This window comes from Sylvia atricapilla, chromosome 8 (assembly GCF_009819655.1).
Source record: "Sylvia atricapilla isolate bSylAtr1 chromosome 8, bSylAtr1.pri, whole genome shotgun sequence".
NCBI classification, from domain to species: domain Eukaryota; kingdom Metazoa; phylum Chordata; class Aves; order Passeriformes; family Sylviidae; genus Sylvia; species Sylvia atricapilla.
In genome coordinates this window covers 30314402-30335756 of record NC_089147.1, presented here as the reverse complement: position 1 = coordinate 30335756, position 21355 = coordinate 30314402, and the positions used below count along the sequence as shown (strand labels likewise).

Below are 21355 nucleotides of genomic sequence, written 5' to 3'. Positions count from 1 at the left end.
CTTTAAATAGTACTGCTGAGGCAATGGATTTTTGGGGATTTGTTTTTTGCTGTTGTCTGTTCCATACACAAAAAAGAAAAGTTTTGGTTCAGATGATTGAGCGAAATGCAGTGAATGAGCTTGTGATAATTGAAAAATTAAGCAGGGATCATAAACTCAGCTAGATTCAGAATTCTGCTTACAACCAAGTAAATTCTCTGAAGTTGTACCATTAGGTGTGGTGTAGTGGATGTTAGCACAAAATGTCTGTCAGCACTGATACAGACTAGAAGACAGAAAACTGAAATGTGCTCTTAAACATGCTAAGTAAATTCTCAGGTTATTTTCAGCTGAAAATACAGAACCAGTCGTTATTCTTATGGGTTGTTGCATGTTAGTTCAGGTAGAAATGAAGGTTGGGTAGATTCCTTAACAAATTCAAATTGTGACATTTCCCAGAACAGGTTTTAGACTGAAACTGGTTTTAATTTTAAATTGTGAAAGTGGACCACTCATCTGGAAACAGCACAATGAAGACTGCCCACTTAACCTCAGTTTTGTTCTCCTGTGCATACCCGTTAACCAAACAGCCTTCATTTATATTCGCCCATACTGAATTTTTTTGTCAGGACATGGCTTGCTTCAGTCTGTAGCTGATGGTTTTATTGAATGAAGCAATGATATCCCATTGAACAATGAGGAGTAAATAATTAATGGCTTGCCTGATGTGTGCCATGCAATGGGAATGCAGACTGAAGCTTACATTATTCAGAAGAGTAGTGTGCAATTATTTAATTGAATGTCTCTCTGAACAAGCTTAAAGATGAACTGGGCAGTCATTTTGGTGTAGTTTTGAGTGGTAAATTCAGCGTCTTTAATAGTTTAAAACATTGCAGTGTGTGTGTGTTGTAAAGAGGGTCACAGAATGATTGACAGCTACTGATGTTTTTCTTCTTAACTGTCTTTAGTTTTGACAGATCTTTTAGATGCTATGCACAATATTAGAGAAAAATTTGAAATTAAATCCCATTGTCAGTGCACCACCAAGCAGAGCACACAAGCTGGCAAGCTCCCTGCAATGAATGGTGTGTCTCAGGTGAGTCTAAAATGTGTGCGTATATTGCATCATGTTCAAGCATTCTGATCCTGGTGGATTTTTGTATTTAAATGGTACCAGTTGCATTTTAGTTTGCATTTGTGGGGGTTAAATGCTGGCCAAATGTCTTTGAAATACCTTCAAGTGAAGCTATGGAGTTAAAAATAAATTTGTTCTTTACAGGTTTTGCAGAATGTCCTTAACCACAGTAATAAAATTTCTCTGTGTATGCCTGAGTCTCAACAGCAGAATACTCCTCAAAAGTCTGAGACAAACGGTAACACAAGTCCAAGGAGTGATGTGAGCACAGACAGCAAGTTAACACCGCCTGAATCCCAGTCCCCACTGCACTGGCTGGCTGATCTTGCAGAGCAAAAAGCCAGAGAAGAAAAAAAAGGTATGTGTTTGAAATTGTCATATCATGTCCATGGCTGTGGGGGCTCTGCTGGTGTGTTGCAGATGACACTAAGCTGGGAGCGTGTGTCGATCTCTTGGAAGGTGGTAGGAGGGCTCTGCAGAGAGACCTGGAATGGTTGGGTGGATGGGTGGAATCCAATAGGATGAAGTTTAACAAGTCCAAGTGCCAAGTCCTGCGTTTTGGCCACAATAACCCCTGCAATGCTCTGGGCTGTGGATGGTGAGGCTGGACAGTGCCCAGGCAGAAAGGGACCTGGGGGTACCAGTGACAGCAGCTGGACATGAGCCAGCAGAGTGCCCTGGTGGCCAAGGAGGCCAGTGGCACCTGTCCTGGATCAGGAATGGTGTGGCCAGCAGGAGCAGGGAGGTCATTCTGCCCCTGCACTGGGCACTGGTCAGGCCACACCTCGAGTGCTGTGTCCAGCTCTGGGTGTCTCAGTTTAGGAAGGACACTGAGTGCTGTGTCCAGCTCTGGGTGTCTCAGTTTAGGAAGGTCACTGAGTGCTGTGTCCAGCTCTGGGATCTCAGTTTGGGATGGACACTGAGTGCTGTGTCCAGCTCTGGGATCTCAGTTTAGGATGGACACTGAGTGCTGTGTCCAGCTCTGGGTGTCTCAGTTTAGGATGGACACTGAGTGCTGTGTCCAGCTCTGGGATCTCAGTTTAGGATGGACACTGAGTGCTGTGTCCAGCTCTGGGTGTCTCAGTTTAGGAAGGACACTGAGTGCTGTGTTCAGCTCTGGGTGTCTCAGTTTAGGAAGGACACTGAGATGTTTGAGCACGTCCAGAGGAGGGAATGAGGCTGGTGAGGGGCTGGGAACACAAACCCTGTGAGGAATGACTGAGGGAGCTGGGGCTGTTTAGCCTGGAGAAAAGAAGACTCAGGGGTGACCTTATCACTCTCTACAACTCCCTGAAGGGTGGCTGTGGTCAGGGGTTGGTCTCTTTCTCCAGGCAGCAACTCACAGAAGGAGAGGGGACACAGTCTTAAGCACATCAGGGGAAATATAGGTTGGATATCAGAAAGAAGTTTTTCACGGAAAGAGTGATAAAGTACTGGAATGGTCTGCCGAGGGAGGTGGTGGAGTCACCATCACTGGATGTGTTTAAAAAAAGACTGGATGTGGCATCGTTTAGTTGAGGTGGTAGTGTTAGGGCGTGGGTTGGACCTGATCTTAAAGGTCTCTTCCAACCTGGTGATTCTGTGTGATTCTGTAATTGAATTAATAAAAAAAACCACCACCATTTGCTGTTCACAAAAAAGAAAAGTCAGTGTTCTTTTCTCTAGTGATTCCAACCTTGAAACTGCAGTGCCTTTCCCTGGTGGCATCAGAATGTGCCACCAGAAGATCCACGGGTGGCATGCATGTGTGCTGTGCGAGTATTTGCAGCTACAGCATCTCTCACTGGGAACAGGTACTCACTCAGCTGTGCATGTCTGAGGTGCTGAGGAAGGCCTTTGCTTGCTCACACTGATTGACTGTGTTTTGAAGGATGTAGTTCATCCTCTGGTGTGTTTCCAGGTGAATAAAGCACCAGTGCTGCATAGTCTGTTACCACCAGTAGGAAGTGCAGCATGCTGCTGCTGTTCTGTGTGCACCGTGATACAACAGTGTAAACTTGCAATGATAATTTTTGTTTTAGAGAACAAAGAATGCCCTTCAGGAAAACATTCAAAGGAAGGGAAGGACCAGGATAATCTGGAGTCCCCAAACTGTAAAAGTTCCCCTCCTGCATCCCAGAACAACGAGCAGGGCTCAACCTTACGAGATCTGTTAACTACAACGGCAGGCAAACTGCGTCTGGGTTCGACAGATGCTGGCATTGCTTTTGCTCCAGTTTACTCTACAGGAACAGCAGTAAGTGTTCACAGGATGCACGGTTCTCTTAGGATCTGAAACTCTCTATCAGTCTGTTCTGGCATGTTACAGTTAGAGCAGTTTGATAGGTGTAATTGCTTAAATACTCATAATTAAAATTTCATATGCTCACACACACATTAGCATTTTATTTGTTTTATATATGGTGATAATTGATACAACATCAGAAATGTTATTCTTTTTCAAAAGGAATTGCACTAAGTTGCATTTACATTGTTCAAACATACGTTTGTTTTCTAACAGAGTGGCAAGAGTGGAAGGACTATGCCAAACATTCTTGATGACATAATTGCTTCAGTAGTAGAAAACAAGATTCCACCAAATAGAGCACCAAAGATAAATGTAAAAACTGAAATAAAAGAAGAGCCAAAGGATGATAAAAACTGTATTCAGGATGACTGCAGTAAACGGTACAGTGATATCCAGTATTCGTGGATCTGTGATAAGCACGTTCTGTGGCTCAGAGACCATAAAAACAGCAACAACTGGAAGCTCTTCAAAGAGTGCTGGAAACAAGGAAGGGTAGGTATTGAGAAGGTTGGTTGGTAGTGACATCAGCATGAGCTCTGGGAGCTGTGTATTAAAGGACACAAATGCCTGACTCTCCATTTGAAACTGGGTGCAAAAAAAGGTTGTCAGCTATAGCCCACAGATGAACCTTGTGTAGTTAAACTTGAGCTAACCAGTAATAATAAATAAAACATTTCTGTGGTGGGGTTTCAGATTGCAAAAAGGGGTGACACTTTGGATATGGTTGCTGCTGGAGGAAGTGTTAGCAGCTCAGTAAGGCCAGGGTCTTCCACGTGTGTTCCAGGCATATTTGTGTTCCAGTTCAGTTAAAGAATTGGTCTACTTGCAAAAGATAAGCACTGATTTTTAAAAATTATTTTATTTTACTCTTTACAGCCTGTTTTGGTGTCCGGTATGCATAAGAAAATGAATTTCAGCCTTTGGAAAGCTGAGTCAATCAGTCTGGATTTTGGAAACCAGCAAGCTGATATCTTGAATTGCAAAGACAGTATCATTTCAAACACCAATGTCAAGGAGTTCTGGGATGGTTTTGAAGATGTTTCGAGTATGTTCCTTAAAATATATTATGCTATTGATTCTGAACATAAATCAGTGTTAGAAACTGCATTTAAAAATTATCATATGGATCTTGAGGCTTTGAAGAAACATTAAAAAGAAAGCTCTAGGTAGTCTGTTTCCAGAGAATGTGGTGGAAACTTGCATTTTGTATCTCTGCAGAATTAAGGATGGACTATTATACTAGCTAGGTCTGACTAAGAAACCAGACAAATCTTTCCTTCTTACTTAACTGGCTGAGTTTGGTTTGTATCATTCTTGAGTCTTGAAATCAACTCTCTTTATGCATGGAATTTTTGATTCTTGGCAGGTTTAGAGTTAATGTTTATATTTACCTACAGTATATTAGTTCTTAGTTATTTCTGTGTTACTTACAGAACGGCAGAAAGTGAAAAATGGAGAAACAGCTCTGCTAAAACTGAAGGACTGGCCTTCTGGTGAAGATTTCAAAGCCATGATGCCAGCAAGGTATTTTGATTTTAGTATTAGATGTTCTTAAGTCAGTCTTAATATCATTCTATTTTCTCTGTTTACATAATAGCACAAATTCAATTATATTCTTTTTTTTTCTTTTCTCTTCCAGATATGAGGACTTGCTAAAAAGTTTACCCTTGCCTGAATATTGTAGTCCAGAAGGAAAACTAAACTTGGCTTCTCATCTGCCAGGATTTTTTGTCCGTCCAGATTTGGGGCCCAGACTGTGCAGTGCATATGGTGAGTTTGTCCTGCAAGTGCAGCAGTTACCTCTTCCCTTAGACCTGCAGAATATCACACATTACACATAGGAGTGAGCTTTCTTGAAGGGAAACTGTTCACAGAATGCAGGGGAAATACTGACTGACTTGGGTATTTAACAGTCCATGCACCTGGGCCGTGAGAGTCTATTGCTTCTCCATTTCTTTCCATCTTTTCTTACACTATTCCAGTCTTGTGAAGCATATAAATGGTTAGATGCTCTACACAGTGATAGAACCTGTCTTTAATAATGCTGTGTGACCAAATACTTCAGGAAGTATCATTGTATTCATGATTCTGGTCATAAATTAATCTCATCATATTTCTCATAATTTATTTTGCGTGCTGTGCACTCAAAAACCTGTTTAGAAAAGGTTACTTTGTCTGCTCCTTCTTTTGCAAAGAATTTTCTTCAATTCTCTTTTACAAATTGTTGTAATAGGACAAGAAATGAGTAGTAATTTGTGACACAATGGCTTTGATTTTAAAAGTTCTCCAAATATTCTGTGAAAGAAACATATTAACAGTAGTGATACTGGCATGGGTCTGAGAACTGCACCATTAATGCCACTCTGAGGTAGTACTGCTCTAAGGCTTAGTGTTCCAGAATGTCCTTTTGACTTAAGAATATTCATTTCCACCTCTTAGAACTAAAAATAATTTTCCTCTTTGGGTGTTATTTTGATTAAGAACTCTGTTACAGCTAGACGTAAAAGTGACAGATTTGATAGCCTTGTGTGTTCATTGTACTTGTGTTCTGCCCTGAACAACCTGCAGGGCTGAAGAGGAAGGGAACATTGTGGTCAGGAAATGTCTCTGACTATTCTGCTGAAACGTTTTGTTCTCACACAAATGCTGTGTAGGGACAGGTACCTGGGCTGAGGGAGAATCTCAAGGATTCTTTTAAAAAGTAATGTTTTCTTGTTTGGCAGCTGAACCGAAAACCTGTTTTCAATTTGTCTATCTCAGTGATGCCAAGTGCACTTCAGAAATGTCTTCTCCGTTGTTGCATGTTCTGATTTGAATATGCAATACAAATCTGAATTTTATCTTGTAATATAGGTGTGGCTGCTACTAAAGACCATGACATAGGAACCACCAATCTCCATATTGAAGTTTCTGATGTCGTGAACATCCTTGTTTATGTTGGCATAGCCAGAGGAAATGGAGTACTCTCCAAATCAGGTAATGTGAAGCTCACTCACTGTAGGAGTTGTAGATGGACTGAATGTTCTGCCCCTTCTATAATTGACACTGTTCTTTGGAAGGCAATGAAAGAGATCCATAAGAACTTGCTTACAGCTGGGAGATCCTTTGTTTTGAGAGTTTGCACACACATTAGTTCTGTATAAAATACACTGCAGTTCATGAATTGTGAAAAGGTATTTCAAACTCTTTCCACTTTTTTTTGCCATTACATATAATTGATGCACCATTCCTGTGCTGGGACTGGCAGAGCTAATGGAAGGGCAGGGTGAAGGATTTTTTCTGGAAGCTGTGCTGGTTCTAACAATTATGTCAGGATGATGTATTTGCCAAACCTTCTGTTTATGCTGCTTCTTCTGGATGCATTGTGCTACTCTTATTGAATTTAGGCTGTAATATAATTTTTCAGCACTGGCGAGCTTAAATTGGTGTATGTTAGTCATCTCTATGAGGTTTATTGCTTATTGGAAACAGTCTTTAAATCACTGAAATAGTTCTGTTTCTTTGCCCTTTTCCTTTTGTCCTCTTACTCCATAATCAGCACATGTAGATTTTGGGTGTGACTAATAGAGCTGCAGTAAGGTTTGTCTTCCATTTGCTTTGTTTTCACTTGTGTATGCACTGAGTTAATAGCAGCAAACTTGAGCATCCTGGGAGAGCTCTGGCTGCAACAACAGCATGCTAAACACTGCTTGTGCTGACTGCAGGAAAACACCTTTTCATCTTTTCATTTGTTGGTACCAGCCCTGCTTGTTTATTTCAGGTAGGAGATTGTGTTCTTTTGAATTCAGGAAATGTGAAAAAGTTTCAAAACTCAACGTGTTTTTAAGGTATCCACATCATTCATGTTCTAGTACCACTGAACAGAAAGATCACCTGGTGGCTTCTGTTGTATTCAGCAAACTTTCATCTGCTCAGTCTCACACAAGGAATTTGAAAATAAGGTATTTCATTTCAACATTTCTTCTCCTTCTCACATTTAAACAACGTTTTTGTTGAACCTTAGGAGTTTTGAAGAAGTTGGAAGAGGAAGATTTGGATGACCTTTTAAGGAAGCGGTTGAAAGATTCAAGTGAATTACCTGGTGCTTTATGGCACATTTATGCTGGCAAAGATGCTGACAAGATAAGAGAGTTTCTGCAAAAGGTTTGATTTATTTCACATAATTTATAAATATAACTTAAGTAATTGGTAAATCAAAGAGGGCTGGCAAAAACCACAAACCCCACCTCGATGTTAGAGAAGGGAGGAAGGCAAAATTATTTTTATTATATATATAGCATTATAGCACATATAAATTATACTTGACCTGCTGCACCACCAACAAATAAAATATGTAGCACATACATTTACTTTGTAAGAGTGACAGGTGGCCTGTAACTGAAGGCACAGGAGGGCATGGAGATCTACTCTTGCCCTGCTCTAATACAAAAAATAATTTGTGGGATTCTGTTTTTCTGACAGTGATCCATTATTGTATTATTGCTGTTGAATTTTTGGTGGCTTTTCCCATGCCAAATCCCCTGACCTCGGTGGCCACCACTCTTTGCCAGGACTCTGTGACATCAGTCAGCACAAGAAATGTGGCTGGGCTTTTGATGAAGGTGGAAACAGTTGGGATAATGTCCCCAAGGGATAATGTCCCCAAGCAAACTTCCCTGGCCGTGCTGCAGGTGATCCTTCAGCAGCTTGTGATGAATAAACTAGAGCCACATCAGAACCTTTCAGGCTGTTGCCTAGGATGAGTTTCCATCAGTTTATTAAATGTAGGGATACCATCTTGGAAGCAGTTTTCCGTGCCTTGTCCTTGGCACGTTTTTGTGTTCTGGAAGGTGGCCTTGATAGACGACACAGAAATACCAAGTGTCACTGAAGTGATTGCTCAAGGAGATGTCTGTACTGTCTCCTTCTGTGAGGAAAGGTCAGAAGTGAGTTTTAACTGGCTGCAGCAAAGGGGTCCATAAACAATCTTGAGGCCAAGGGCTCTGCTGTGAGTAGGGAAAGGCAAAGAAATTTAGCAGTGGAGATTCCCTTGGACAATAAAGCAGTGTTTCTGTACCAGGGCAGCTGTCCTCCAGTGACTCAAACATTTGCTCTTTGGCAGGCTGAACTGTGGGGAAAAATGAGCACTGGTAAATAAAACAAAGCTAATTCCAGGAGATTATAAATGAGACAGCAAGGCTTTTTTGTTCATTCAAAAAGTAGCTACTCATAAATGGGATTGTGACTTCTCAGCTCGAAAAGAGAGTTGTGAAGGGAGTAATGAATGCAAAGGAATAGGTGGATATAGGGAGTATTCAGTATTTCCTCTCAGAGCACTTGTGAAACTATTTGAGCAGCAGGTTTAAAACAAAAGCATGTAGGATGCTGTGTAAAGAACTTAGTCATTTGCTACCACAGTTTGTCCTGGTGTCCCAGGTGAATTGTGTACCACCATGTAATTTATGAGGGGATATTTGGGAAATACTGAGTTGGAGATTAATCATGGGTAAGCATTGGGGCTGCTTTGCTGCTGATCAGATATAAAATCTCAGGACTTGTTAGAAGGGTGATAATTCTACTCAAGGAGAATTTCAAGCTCTGCATCATATAATTATATATTATTTAATAAATAAAAGCAAAAAAATCTATGTTTTTAACAGGATACTTGTTTCATGACTCATGACAGGTGGATTAGGTCTGTGTCCTTTATATGTAATCACTTTTTTCTTTTAATGACTAGGATTGATTTAGTAGCAGTTGATTAAGGTAATATTTGTTCCCCTGTGGTTCACTTGATGAGAAATGATTGTGCAATTCCATTTACCAATGTCAGGAAGCATTTTATGTGTTCATCATTTTTTCTGACTACCTTCATAGGTTGGTTGGTAGGGAAGCAGCCTCTTATCCCAGCATGGTTGAGGTTGGAAGGGGCCCCTTGAGGTCCCTGGTCCAGCCCTGTTCTCAAGCAGAGTCACCTGGAGCAGGTTTCCCAGGACTACAACCCTTGGCTTTATTAGCTGCTTTTTTCCTGAGCTAAGGTAGTGATGATGTTGTGTGTCTGTGTCAAAATTGAAGGAGGTTGTAAGCCTGAGGAGCTGGCAGCATAGAACTCCTGAGCTCAGATTTTATTTTCTGGATGAAAGAAGTCACACAGAGAGCATGCTGCCTATTAATAGGTTACTGTGCTGAGTTCCCTAAGGCTCTGCATTTTGGAGTGGGAGTGCTGCAGATGTCCTCAGTTCAGTGAGACTTCCCAGACCCTTCGGGGCTGTTTTGAGTCACTTGCTCGAGTTCCTGTTTGGGTATTGGGAACTGAGTGGTGCTGCTTGGCAAGGTGGGTATACATAAAATTATCAGCAAAAGATTCAGTTCTTTTGGAAATGATTTGGGATCTTTTCTGTACTTAACAGATAGCAAAGGAGCAAGGCCTAGAAGTTTTACCAGAGCATGATCCAATCCGTGATCAGAGTTGGTATGTGAACAAAAAACTTCGCCAAAGACTTTTTGAAGAATATGGAGTAAAAACCTGCACGGTTATTCAGTTCCTTGGTGATGCTATTATTCTACCAGCAGGAGCACTTCATCAGGTAAAGTATCTTAGGTTAAAGACCTACAGGATTAAATAGCACATTTGCTGTAGAATAACTTTTTTTCAAAGAAATGGATACATCTGTGCTCAATTACATTTTATTTTTTATTAGTATCTGTTAGCATGTAGGAATGTAAAATAAGGTACATCTGCTGTGTAGCTGAGTAATGTACTGCAAATTGAATATCTTAAGTATCAATTCCTTTTTTGCTTTATAATTACAAATGGACAGACCATTATTAACCATTGTTTTCCACTTTCTATTTCTGTAGCAAATGTCTAAACAAACTGAGTCTAGTTATGGCAGAGTCAGGTTAGTATTTTTTTTCTTCTAAGCTAGAAGTTAACCCAATTGAGGAGAGACAGGGAGAGCAACTTGAGCAGGTAAAAACACCTGGACGTCAGGTGTCATAATTTTTGTCTTTAGCCATAAGAGAATTTGTAGTGGGTGTTTAGGTGTTTCTGTAAGAGATACTTGGTTGTTTTCCCATGCCAGATTTAAGTTCCTTTTAACACAGAAGGTGGTACATCAATCACCAGGAGTCATCATGGTCTCTTCAGCAGCTTTTCTTACTGTGAGAAAGGGTGATGCCACCTTTGCAGCAGCTGAGAGCTGATGTAATCCATAGTTGGATGAGAAAAATACTGCCAGTGGGCAGTTCTGGAGAAACAGGATCGATTTGTGTTGCTCAGCCTCAGTTGCCCCCTGGCACAAAGGGTTTGTTAGTGCCTCTAGGCCTTTTCCTCACAGTGTAAACTGCTGCTCCGTGGTGAAAAGGGGAAGAAAGCTCAATTGTTTAGATGAGATTTTTGGACCGTTCTAGATTTCTTTCCTGCCTCAGCAGGAAATGCAGCCTGCTGGCTTGCTGTCTTGCCAGCAGTCAAACACCACTAATGAGGTTGCTGACTGTCCAGGAATGAGGAGCATCCCCACCCTGCAGGTGGTTGTAACCCATCGTGATGTTGGAGTTCTATCATTGATCTCCCTGCGGGTTCAAGTGAGGCCAAGCCTTTCTGAAGGAGGTGCTGTTAGGTTTCCAATGTGCAGATCAGCTTCCAGCTGTGGCAGAGAGATAGCAATGGCTCACCATGTCCCTGTGGCCAGGGCAGTGAGGTTTTCTCTGTGAAAAACGGACCGGGGTGTGGTGATACCAGAGGTCATGTCTCTGCTCTGGTTCTGGCTCTGTCTGTTGGTGGGGCATTGAAAGCAACCAGGACCTTGTCCACACCAGGCTCCTCCTCATCCCACTGAGTTTCTGGGTGGGTTTGACATGGTGGGACATAGCTCTGGACGGTCTGTGTGGGTCTGTTTCCTGGCACAGGAAAGAAAGAACCCAAACAGACCTGGGTGACCCAAATCTAGGGGGGTGTAGGGTGCCTTCCCCTGTAGAAGGACTCAGGGCTTGATGTTGTTTCACAAATGTGAAGGAACATCTGACATTGCTGCTGTTCTTGGCTCCTGTTAGGGTGAAGAAGTTGGCCCTTCTGTTGCATCCCCCAGCAGACTCTAGATTCACAAACCAAGAGACATACAGCTCAGATAGCAGAGTGGAAAGGGAACCCAGGGGAAGTAACAAATGTACAGGGAAATCTGTTCTCTATAACATCTGCCATTATATAAGGCATTCAGAATATAAAACATCAAGTAGTGGGACTGTTCCAGGCTTCCCTATACTTCATATGTTTAAGGACCAAAAATAAGACCACTCTTATCTTTATCTCCTTGGCTTTAAACTGCAGATTGTGTTTGAAGTGGTAATGTTCTAGCTTCTGGCACCAAGGAGTTAATAACATGGTGTTTTTAAACCTTAGTGGGTGAAGCTGAGAACCTTTTCATCTTCAGTAAGAAGTTCCTGTGAATCTGCCACGTAGGAGGAAATAAAAGCATCGTGTTCTTTCATGTATGTGCATAGCGCTCTCTCTGTAGGGATGCGTAAATACTGACCTTAGGGATCAGCAGCAACACTTCAGAGACACAGAGCACTTTTAAAAACTGAAAAATAAGTCTGCACAAGAATACATGCCATGTTAAGTTTACACATTAAGTGTTTCAGGTTTACATGCACATTATGGACCTTTTAATTATTAAAACTGGGTGAGAGTTGATGCTAAATTAAGTGGTAAATTAACATTTTTATTTGCTCATTAGTAATGTTATAGAGCAGAAGAAATCAGACTGAGGGCTGGAGCTAGGGAGCCTGGCTGCCTGTGGTCACTGCGTGAGTGTAGTTCTGATACTTCCATTCTGGAGCCAGTTAGGATTGTTGGCACACCGCTGCTTCTGACGTGCTGGTCTAGAATTTACTGCCCTAACATGAAGAAGGTTGTGTGTATTTCTTCTGTATATTGTTTTTCCACCCCTCCCCCAGGTTCTATGGATTCATGTCTAGCTTTTAAAGTAACTTATTCTTAACATTTTATGGCAGCATGTAGCATTCCTCTCATTTCCCAGCTTTCTCCCCCTCCCTGTGTACTTTGCAGACAGCAGTCACATCCTTCTTGCGATGACTGCAGCAGGCAAAGTCAGACTGTTCCCAGGTGGGGTGGGAGGGACAGACTCCTGTCAGCTGTGACGGGCAGGGCAGCCTTGTCAGTTCCTCTTGGAGAGGGAATTGCTCTCTCGGGAGGAGAATCCACAAATAGATACAGCCTTGGACCGGTCACCTCTGCAGATGCTTCCCTCAGTGCTCTGTGAGGGGCATCTCCTTTCTTCTTGGCTGTACAGTTTGGGAGCTCAGCAGTGCCCCTGCCTCGCTAATGGCTGGGCCTTGTTCCCTCTGGGCACTTGTGACAGGGAGCTTGGAACTTCCCCAGCTAATAAAGGGTGGTGGTGCTGTTCTTTTGAAAGATTTCTCTTGTTTTGCTGCTCCACTGTCAGTTATGCTGTACCACAGACATCTCTAGGGATGGCATCCCTGGTTTTAATTCGGTAGCTCTAATTTGGCAAAATATTCTAACTAAAAATTAAAAGCTAGAAATACCGGAGTCAGTGATTGAAATGTGGTATTCAGGCGCCCTGCAAAACTCGTTCATAGTGGAAGGAGTAATTGCCATGTTGTTTTTTTATAGAGGCATTATCTCGATTTAACAGCAGGATTATATACTGTAAACTAAGATACTGGGAGATAATGTGCCGTGCTGGCAGTGTTGGATAAGGATTGTAGGCTAAAGGTCTGGGCAGGGCCCACGCTGAGCCTGGGAGCTGAGCCTCGCGGGCAGTGGCTGATCCTGCGGCCATCAGGATGGGCGGGTGGCCACTGTTCCCTCCCACTCACCTTTCCCTGCCCGGCCCGACTGTGGGGCTGTAACAGTCTGCCGTGCCTGCCCTGGCCGTGCCTGCCCTGGCCGTGCCTGCCCTGGCCGTGCCTGCCCTGGCCGTGCCTGCCCTGGCCGTGCCTGCCCTGGCCGTGCCTGCCCTGGCCGTGCCTGCCCTGGCCGTGCCTGCCCTGGCCGTGCCTGCCCTGGCCGTGCCTGCCCTGGCCGTGCCTGCCCTGGCCGTGCCTGCCCTGGCCGTGCCTGCCCTGGCCGTGCCTGGCCGTGCCTGCCCTGGCCGTGCCTGGCTGTGCCTGCCCTGGCCGTGCCTGCCCTGGCCGTGCCTGCCCTGGCCGTGCCTGGCTGTGCCTGCCCTGGCCGTGCCTGGCTGTGCCTGCCCTGGCCGTGCCGCTGTTCTCAGTTCAGCTGCAAGTGGCACAGCCGTGGGAGTGCTGCACTCCTCGCCCCGCAGATCTCAGGGGAATCGTTGCTAAATGTTTTTATGTGTGTCACTGCATCAGCTTGTGTTATAAATATTATAAATAGAAGTGCCTGGGGGCTGTCAGCGGGGCATTCCCATGCTAAGTACCAGACCAGCTGGGTAAAATCTGTCCCTGCAAACTTTCACACGGATAAGCCAGGCCCTGGAAGGGAGGGGAAAAGAAGGCTTAAGGCACAGCAGAATTAAAGGTCTGAGGGAAACAAATGTTACCTATTCTGCCGTGGAGGGATAGGGAGTCAGTAAAACCATGTCTTAGTGAGGAGAAAGTGAATGAGTGGTGTGGGATTTGCATGGGCTGGCAAGGAAAGTAGGGGCAGGTAGAGACTTGGAAGCGGTGTGGGAAGCCTGTGAGGGAGGGGAGGGGGCTGGAGCTGCCGGCTGCACAGTACAGAATAAATTCCCTGAGTGCTGCTGGGAGCCTCGTGGTGGCACTTCTGCAGCTGCTGCCAAGCCCCTGGATTTCTGCTGTGTGCAAATTGTGTGGCATCAACAAACCCTCCTCGTGTCCAGAATTATTTCTGTTTTGATTAATTCTCAGGAGGGACCAGCACTGCTCTGTCCTTGATGATGATGAGCCATCAAAAACCCTGTGTGCAGCATGACTGCTGAGCTGGGGGTTACCTGCTGGGATTTCAGCTGTAAAGGGGGGAGCTGCTGTGTAAAATTAGTCTTGGGCAGAGGCTTTGAAGAAAAATTCTTTTTAAATGAAGTCTTGTGTCCTCGACGGTGTAAACCCCAGTGGTTTATTTGAAAGTCAGGTGCCATAATGGAAATTTTAGAGTATGCATTTAGAAACTGTAGATTTCTAGGTTTCACTTTAAATACACAGATCTCTGTCAATTCTCAGCAGGGTGGGATGGGATGTTTCCTGGGATGGCTGAGGCTCTGCCTCCTCACCCCCAGGTTTTGGGAATTCACGTTGATGTTACATAGCTTCTGTGAGGATCTGTTGGAGTTTGGGGAAAAGAGGGGTTTGACATGCTGAATTACAAATTGCAGTGTAGTTTGTTACATTTTAGGGGCAAAAACACAAGTATTTCTGAAGGGAGTGAACTGGTGGTTGGGTCACAACAAGGAAGCAATTTGCCTTTTCCCTGTCCTCCAGGGTGGCAGGAGATGGTGTCTGTTCCTCAGTAGTTACCTCATGCCAGTAAGAAGAAATGTTCAGAGAAAGAAGAAAGTGCTCTTTTCCCCCTTTCTCTGTTGATGATAGTTTGTTTCAAGTCTTTGCACTGGCAGTTCCTTCCCCATGGAAGAGCCACCTTCCAGCATGTGTGTGCTGGCCAGAGGCGGCAGGTCCTGCAGGGCAGGGCTGCTCCCAGTGGCTCAGCAGAGCAGTGCTGGGGAGCCTGTGGCAGCAGCAGCAGCACCCGTGCAGCTGCTGAAGGGGAGAACAACAGCTCAGTGTGGAATTAATGCCAGAGCTGACTGCGGGGAGCGCCAGCACACAGGCAGCTGTGCAGTGTTCAAAGGGCGCCTTTTGCCAGAAGCCAACTTAGATAAGTCAAACACACATAATTGCTCTCTACCTGTAAAGGTGCCCGTTAGTCTGATAAGGCTGTGGTTCAGGGATCTCAAGACCCACTCTCTCCTCAGGTACCTCTGCCAAAGAATAACCCCAAATGCTAATTATCAGTCTCTTCTTGTTATTTTGGATAGGTGCAAAATTTTCACAGCTGCGTCCAAGTAACAGAAGACTTCGTGTCTCCAGAACATCTTGTACAGTCATTTCACTTAACGCAGGAGCTGAGGCTGTCAAAGGAAGAAATCAATTATGATGATAAACTGCAGGTAGGAAATGAATGCTGCTCTGGAAGCGGCTGGGAAGGCAGGGCGTGCTCGGGCTCATTGAAATGCCGAGCAGTGCGTGGAGCTACTTCCTTGCTGCTGTTCACACAGAATAACAATGAGCAGCAGCATGAATGCCAGGGCTGTAAATGATTCTCCCCTGAGCTGCTGGTTTTATTTCACATTACATTTTAAAATGTGTAAAAAGCTGTTCCTTTTGCACAGGCTTGATGAGCCTTTCTTCTTTCCATCCACTAAGCTTAGGGCTCAGTCCTGAACTTTGCAGAGTTCCTCGGGTGGTAGGCCTTGCTAAAATGTGTCCCATGTTCTTGCAGGTTAAAAATATCTTGTATCATGCAGTTAAAGAAATGGTGAGAGCTTTGAAGATTCACGAAGGTGAAATGGAGGACATGGATGAGAATTGAGCACACTCTGCTCTTTGGAGGTAGCATCACCCAGAGGTTCTTTGACCTGATCTATGAACGCTATACACACTAATTGAAGCTTCACAAACCATCAGTGCCAAGAGAACACAGTCATGGTATTTACTTGTTAATGACACTGCGACGGTAGAGCTTTGTATCACAGCCACTGTGATTCCATGTTCCACTTGCAAACAGTTGAGCAGCGTTCTGCTGTCTGTATTATAATGTACATGAAGTTTGTGAAATGTCAAAGATTTAAGATGATGTATTTATTTTTGGAAAAAACGACAAAATTCTATGCTATATTGTTGATCAAATGTAAATGTGACTTGTACAGTTTGCTAAAATAATTCAGATCTTTTTCACTACATTGAGACAGTTACTGTGAGAGTAGGACACAAACACCAGCTATTGCCTGCATTTGGGATCTTGCTGAGTCCGCACAGCAGTCATGTCATAATCTGAAAATTACTGCCAAATAATTGTAAACTTTGTAAAATATAAAGTATATAAAGTAGATATTAAATACAGACACTTCAGTATTTTATTGAAGCTATTCAGTGTACAATTAAACGTTTTCAAAAGGTGTAATTTATTTAAAAATTGTCTCATTTTGGTAAAATTTATGTGAACTTTTAAAGCTTAAATATTAAACTTAATATGCTGTGTAAATATATACATATATACATTCAATGATGTATTTTTTTAAAACATTGGCTTGCTTTAATTTGTTAAAAGTGCAAGTGTTACACATGCTTTGTACATTGAAGTTGAAAGGGGTTTTACATTTTCCATTAAAATGACTTTGTCAGACGTCGTGGTGTGGGTTTTTGTGTTCCGCTGCTGCCGGTGCTGCCCTCTGCGGGCCGCCGCCGGGACTGCGGGCAGGAGCCTCTGCCGCCCGCAGAAAGGCCTTTCCATGGAATACTTACTTTGTTCAAGGAATACTACAGAATAGTGGATGCTTTAAAATTGTTTTTGTTTGTTTTTATTTTGTAATGGTGTTAGCAGTTGAGCAAACTTCTAGGTTTTGGAGTAAGTCCGAAAAGCTTCACAAGAAGTGTGCTTTAAGTTGTTAAAACTATTGAAATACTTAGACTGACTATCAAATGTTAGGCAGAGCCAGTGGCAGTTTGGGCCCCACTGACTGCCACCCTAGGGTGCTTAAGAGACCTGGGCAGGGATCCCTGGCACGTGCCTGTGAGGCTGAAGATGTTCTTCCCTCCTTAAGGTGAACATGGAAGAGTGACTGAACAGTGCCACAAGTTGTTCAAGTTCACAGGTACTCCAAAGACTACTAAGACACCAAAAAACCCCTGTATAAGTACTTGGCATGGCACATTCTGCCTACACAGTATCCTAAGCTTTCTGGCTGTGTCACAATGAGGCCAAGCTCCCTGCTCCCCTGCAGGAAATGAGAGCAGCAAGTGGGGCTGGCGTGGTGGTTGTGGCTGTGAGCATGACCCGAGGTGTCCATAGCTCACGTCTGACACCAGACAGGAATTTGTGGGAAGGTGTTTTGTTTTCAGGTTAGTTTTTCCCTCTTGACCATTTCCATGTTCCCTGAGGTGTTACTGGGCATGTTTTTCCTGAGTTACTTTGCTAAAGACTCTTGGGGGGGTTTCTGCTCTACAATCTCAGCTATTTTAATACATCCAGAAGTATTAAAAGTATTCAGGGAGATCAGCTGAAGCTGTTCTGAGTGCAGGAATGCTGTCAGCTGCTAGAACATGGATATGAAATACTGTGTGTCATCTGTCGCCACGTTCCTCATTGTCTTTGTCTGCTTTGCTCTCCATGAAACTCCTCCTTTTCCTTTCCTGTTCCTCGAAAGATGACAATTGAAGAACCATCAGAACTGTGAGCCCTGCTCTCCACACCCCCTCTTTCCCTCTTTCCAGCTCCTTATCATCATCATCTCCATCTTCAGCACAGTAAATGGCCACAGCAGTTTCTTTCCTGTTGTAACTGCAGAGGTACCTAATGAAGAACAAGGTTTTAGCAAAAAAGGAAGCAGGGCTGTGATGACCTCAAGTATTTCAGCACAGATGGCTGCTGTGTTTATGGTTTAGCAGAAACAGAAATTGCTGGAATTGCTGGCAGGGAAATGGTGGTGCCTGTTATGGAGGTCAGACATAGGGGTTTAGAAGAGTCTGATTTGCAAATCTTTTTGTTCTGCTCCCCCAGCTTCACGTGAGTTGCTCAGATCTCTGTGTGTAGGCCAACCCCCATCTGATCAGCATTGCATTCTCATGCTCTCTGACCTTTTTGGTAGGTGGTAGTTTTGTTTGAATCCTCTCCTGTGACATCCTGTCAAGGCCTCTCCTGCTCTCACAGCTGACAGCCTTCCCTGCCCTGTGCCTGTAACTGGGAATTTCCCTTCCTTCCTCCTTCCACAGCCACCCCTGCCTGTTCTGCTGCTTTCCAGAGCAGGATGTTTGTGCTGTCCCTCACATCCGTGCTGGATGAGCTGCCTCACCCTGTTGAGATTCCTGGAGTGTGGCTTTGCTGTGCTTTCCCCTCCTAAGCCCCAGCTTTGCCTCAGACCCTGTCAGCACTGCAGTGTGCTCCTGCTTTCCCCCCTTTGCCCTGTGCTTTGTTGCCCCAACTGGCAGCAGAGCACACAGTGCTCTGGGGGCTCCTCAGATGCAGTGGCCACCACCATGTTCTTTTCTTCCCATCCCAGCAGGGTGGCCCAGGAAACTGCCCAAGGAGCAAAGGCCCTGTGGCCTCAGCAGGACACACAAACCTCTGGACTTTCTGCATTTGTTTCTCATCGGTTGTGAAAAGGAAGTCACCATCTATAAATAGCTGGTAGGAAAATCTTGCCTCATAGCTAACTGAAGATCTGATTCACCTGATGTGTTGTGTGCATTTTAAACACTGGCCTTTCTAAAGGTAAGTGGTAAACTGAGGGATTTTTGCTGTTAAGTTTCAAAGTGAACATTTCTGGTACCTTCCAATCATACCAAGGCTATATGTTCTTGTCCCAGGTGCCTGTTTCTTTTTCCAGTCCCCGGGTCTGTGCTACCTTAGTGAAAATAGAGAGTAGGGTTTAGTAGCTCTGAGGCAGGAAATCCTGTATTTTCACAGCTCTAAGGATTTCATATTGTTTGATCTCAATAATACCTTAAGTCCTGCAGCAAATGGGCTTGAGGGAACATTTCAAATGATTACAAGACAAAAACCCTGAGTAAGCTGAAGTTACTTCTGGTAAAACAAACACCAGAGAGAAAGGAGGTGGAGGAAAAGGTGGCCATAGCTCTTGGTTCTTTAGGGAACAGTGAACTTTTTATAGTTGTACTTCACAGTCCCCACACTCAGGAAGGTGTGACAAATAATGTCCAGCCTGCACCTGGCTTGTGGCAGCCACACCACTGCTCTGATTGATTTGGAACAGTTTGATTTTGTGTTCTACTCTCCTTCTAGCCAAGCTCTTTGTCTACTTTGCTCTCCATGAAACTCCTCCTTTTTTCTTTTTCTGTCCTTTAAAGATCACACCTTAAGAGTCATGATGTTATTAGCTGTTGTGGCTGCATTTGCATTTCTCCACGTACAGAGTCAGGTTGGAAGGGGTCTCAAAAGATCCAGCCTTTTGTGGGGAGTCTAGATGAGGTGTAGATTATGTCACTGAAAACAGGTCTCCAGGAACTGCAGATGGCTGAAGAGCTGCTGCTGAGAGGACAGTTAAGGAGTTCACTACCAGAGCTCCTCAACATGGAAATGCTCTCAGAGGAAGCACGCACAAAATCCTTTTTCCCCCCCTCTTAATCAAAGCAAAATGTAAAACCAATACTTCTGTATTTTGGTTTTAGCCATCATTTTAAATAGCAACTGGTAGTGGTGAAGTCTTCACATTTTATTCTCAAGAGATTCCACACTGCTTCCCAGTTGCCTTTCTTTGGTTTCTTTTTCTGTGGTGATACAGCCAGTTTGGATAATTACCGTTTCTTTCGGCACAGCATATGTTGGCAATATTCAACAGGGCCAGTATTTCCGTGTGCCAAGACAAGGGTGGTTTCTGTGGTTAAAGCAAAGTCTATGAATAGAAGTCAGTGTCTGGATGTGTATTTAAAATTGGTTCTTGGTGAGACGCTTTGAAATAATGGACCACAGGATTGTTCAGTTCTATCCATTATAAAACAGCGCAGCGCAGACTGCCCACCCCGGGGATGTTTGTGTGTGCTGTGCCAGGCTTTGGTGACACGCCAGTCACTTACCGCTTCGCTGTCACTGCTGCGGCTCTCTGAATTCACCTCGGTCACCTTCCGCAGCTCGCCTCTCCTTACCCGGTCCAACCACACCCGGACACTCCCACTCGGACGTTTATTAACTCAAAACAGTTTTAAATTGATATGACCCAGATTAATCGCTGACAGCCGTGCGAGATGAATTTCCTTAGGTACATTGCTATGACTCTGTAAAACCTGCCCTCTGGTGGTGAGTTTCCTCGGTACAACCTACCTTTCCTCCAGTGCACTGAGTAATTGCTTAGCTCTGGATTCAGACTGAAGAATTCCTTACTTAAAAAAATTCAGCATCGCTCATGAGAGTGGGACATGCCCGTGCTCAGCCTTACCGCCTGGAGTTGGGATTCAGTCATGTGTTGAGTAGGCAGACTGCAAGAACAAACAAACATTGCACTGCAGGAGAGAGAGAAGTTGTAACACCACTTTCAAAAGCGGCCGTGTGGAGTTTTGCCCCTACTTGGCGATCCTTCCCGAAGAGAAGAGGCTTCTTTCAGATCTGGGGCTTTGTTTATGCAGCTACACATGAAGAGACAGTTTAGTCTTAAAATCAAGAAGGTAGAGCTTGCAAGTCCCATGCTCCCACTTCTGAAGAATCCTGACTTGAACAGACCTAAAAATTGCTTCCTGCTCCTATAGCTGCCTGTAGTGAACAACCCTGAGCTACCACCCCAGCAGTGGCATGAGGTAGGTGCTTAAATAATTTTATTTCCATCTTGTGAGCACACGCTATTTGCTTTACTTACATGACTAGGAACACGGTGCTGCTCTCCCTCGTTACCTGGAACAGGTCACCTCATCACAGCTGGATGGGGCTATTTGTAAACTGCTCCAACTGAAAAGTAACTTCTTTATTTCCCCAGCAAGATTAGATTCCAGCTACAATTCAGCACAAGGCACCTCCTCTAATGAACTTGTCTTACCTCTGTAAGACTTTTTCTAACCTCCAGTCCCTACGCTCCTTCAAGCACAGAAGACGCCAGGTATACAGAGGTAAGGGGAGAATTTGCACAGCAGTAAGGTGTTCTTGCTGCCCTTCCAAGTCTATTCTGGAAGAAAAATGCACTCTTAGAAAGCAAGCTTACCTTTTAACAGCACTAGAATAACTTCCAAGTGGCATAGCTTGCCATACTGAACCCTTCACTAATCAGTACAAGCAGAAGGTAATTAAT

The 21355-nt window shown here is 44.0% G+C and overlaps 1 protein-coding gene across 1 annotated transcript in view; it reads left to right on the top strand.

The window, feature by feature from the left end:
• The window catches only part of JMJD1C (jumonji domain containing 1C), a 158551-nt gene extending 141802 nt beyond the window's left edge, over nt 1-16749 (top strand). The window contains 12 exon segments of the mRNA XM_066324248.1: nt 948-1075; nt 1259-1472; nt 3136-3350; nt 3615-3893; nt 4278-4446; nt 4835-4925; nt 5041-5171; nt 6255-6377; nt 7405-7544; nt 9791-9967; nt 15383-15514; nt 15847-16749. Of these exon segments, the coding sequence (XP_066180345.1) occupies nt 948-1075; nt 1259-1472; nt 3136-3350; nt 3615-3893; nt 4278-4446; nt 4835-4925; nt 5041-5171; nt 6255-6377; nt 7405-7544; nt 9791-9967; nt 15383-15514; nt 15847-15936 (1889 nt within the window). The 3' untranslated portion in view covers nt 15937-16749.
• Nucleotides 16750-21355: the final 4606 nt, after the last annotated feature.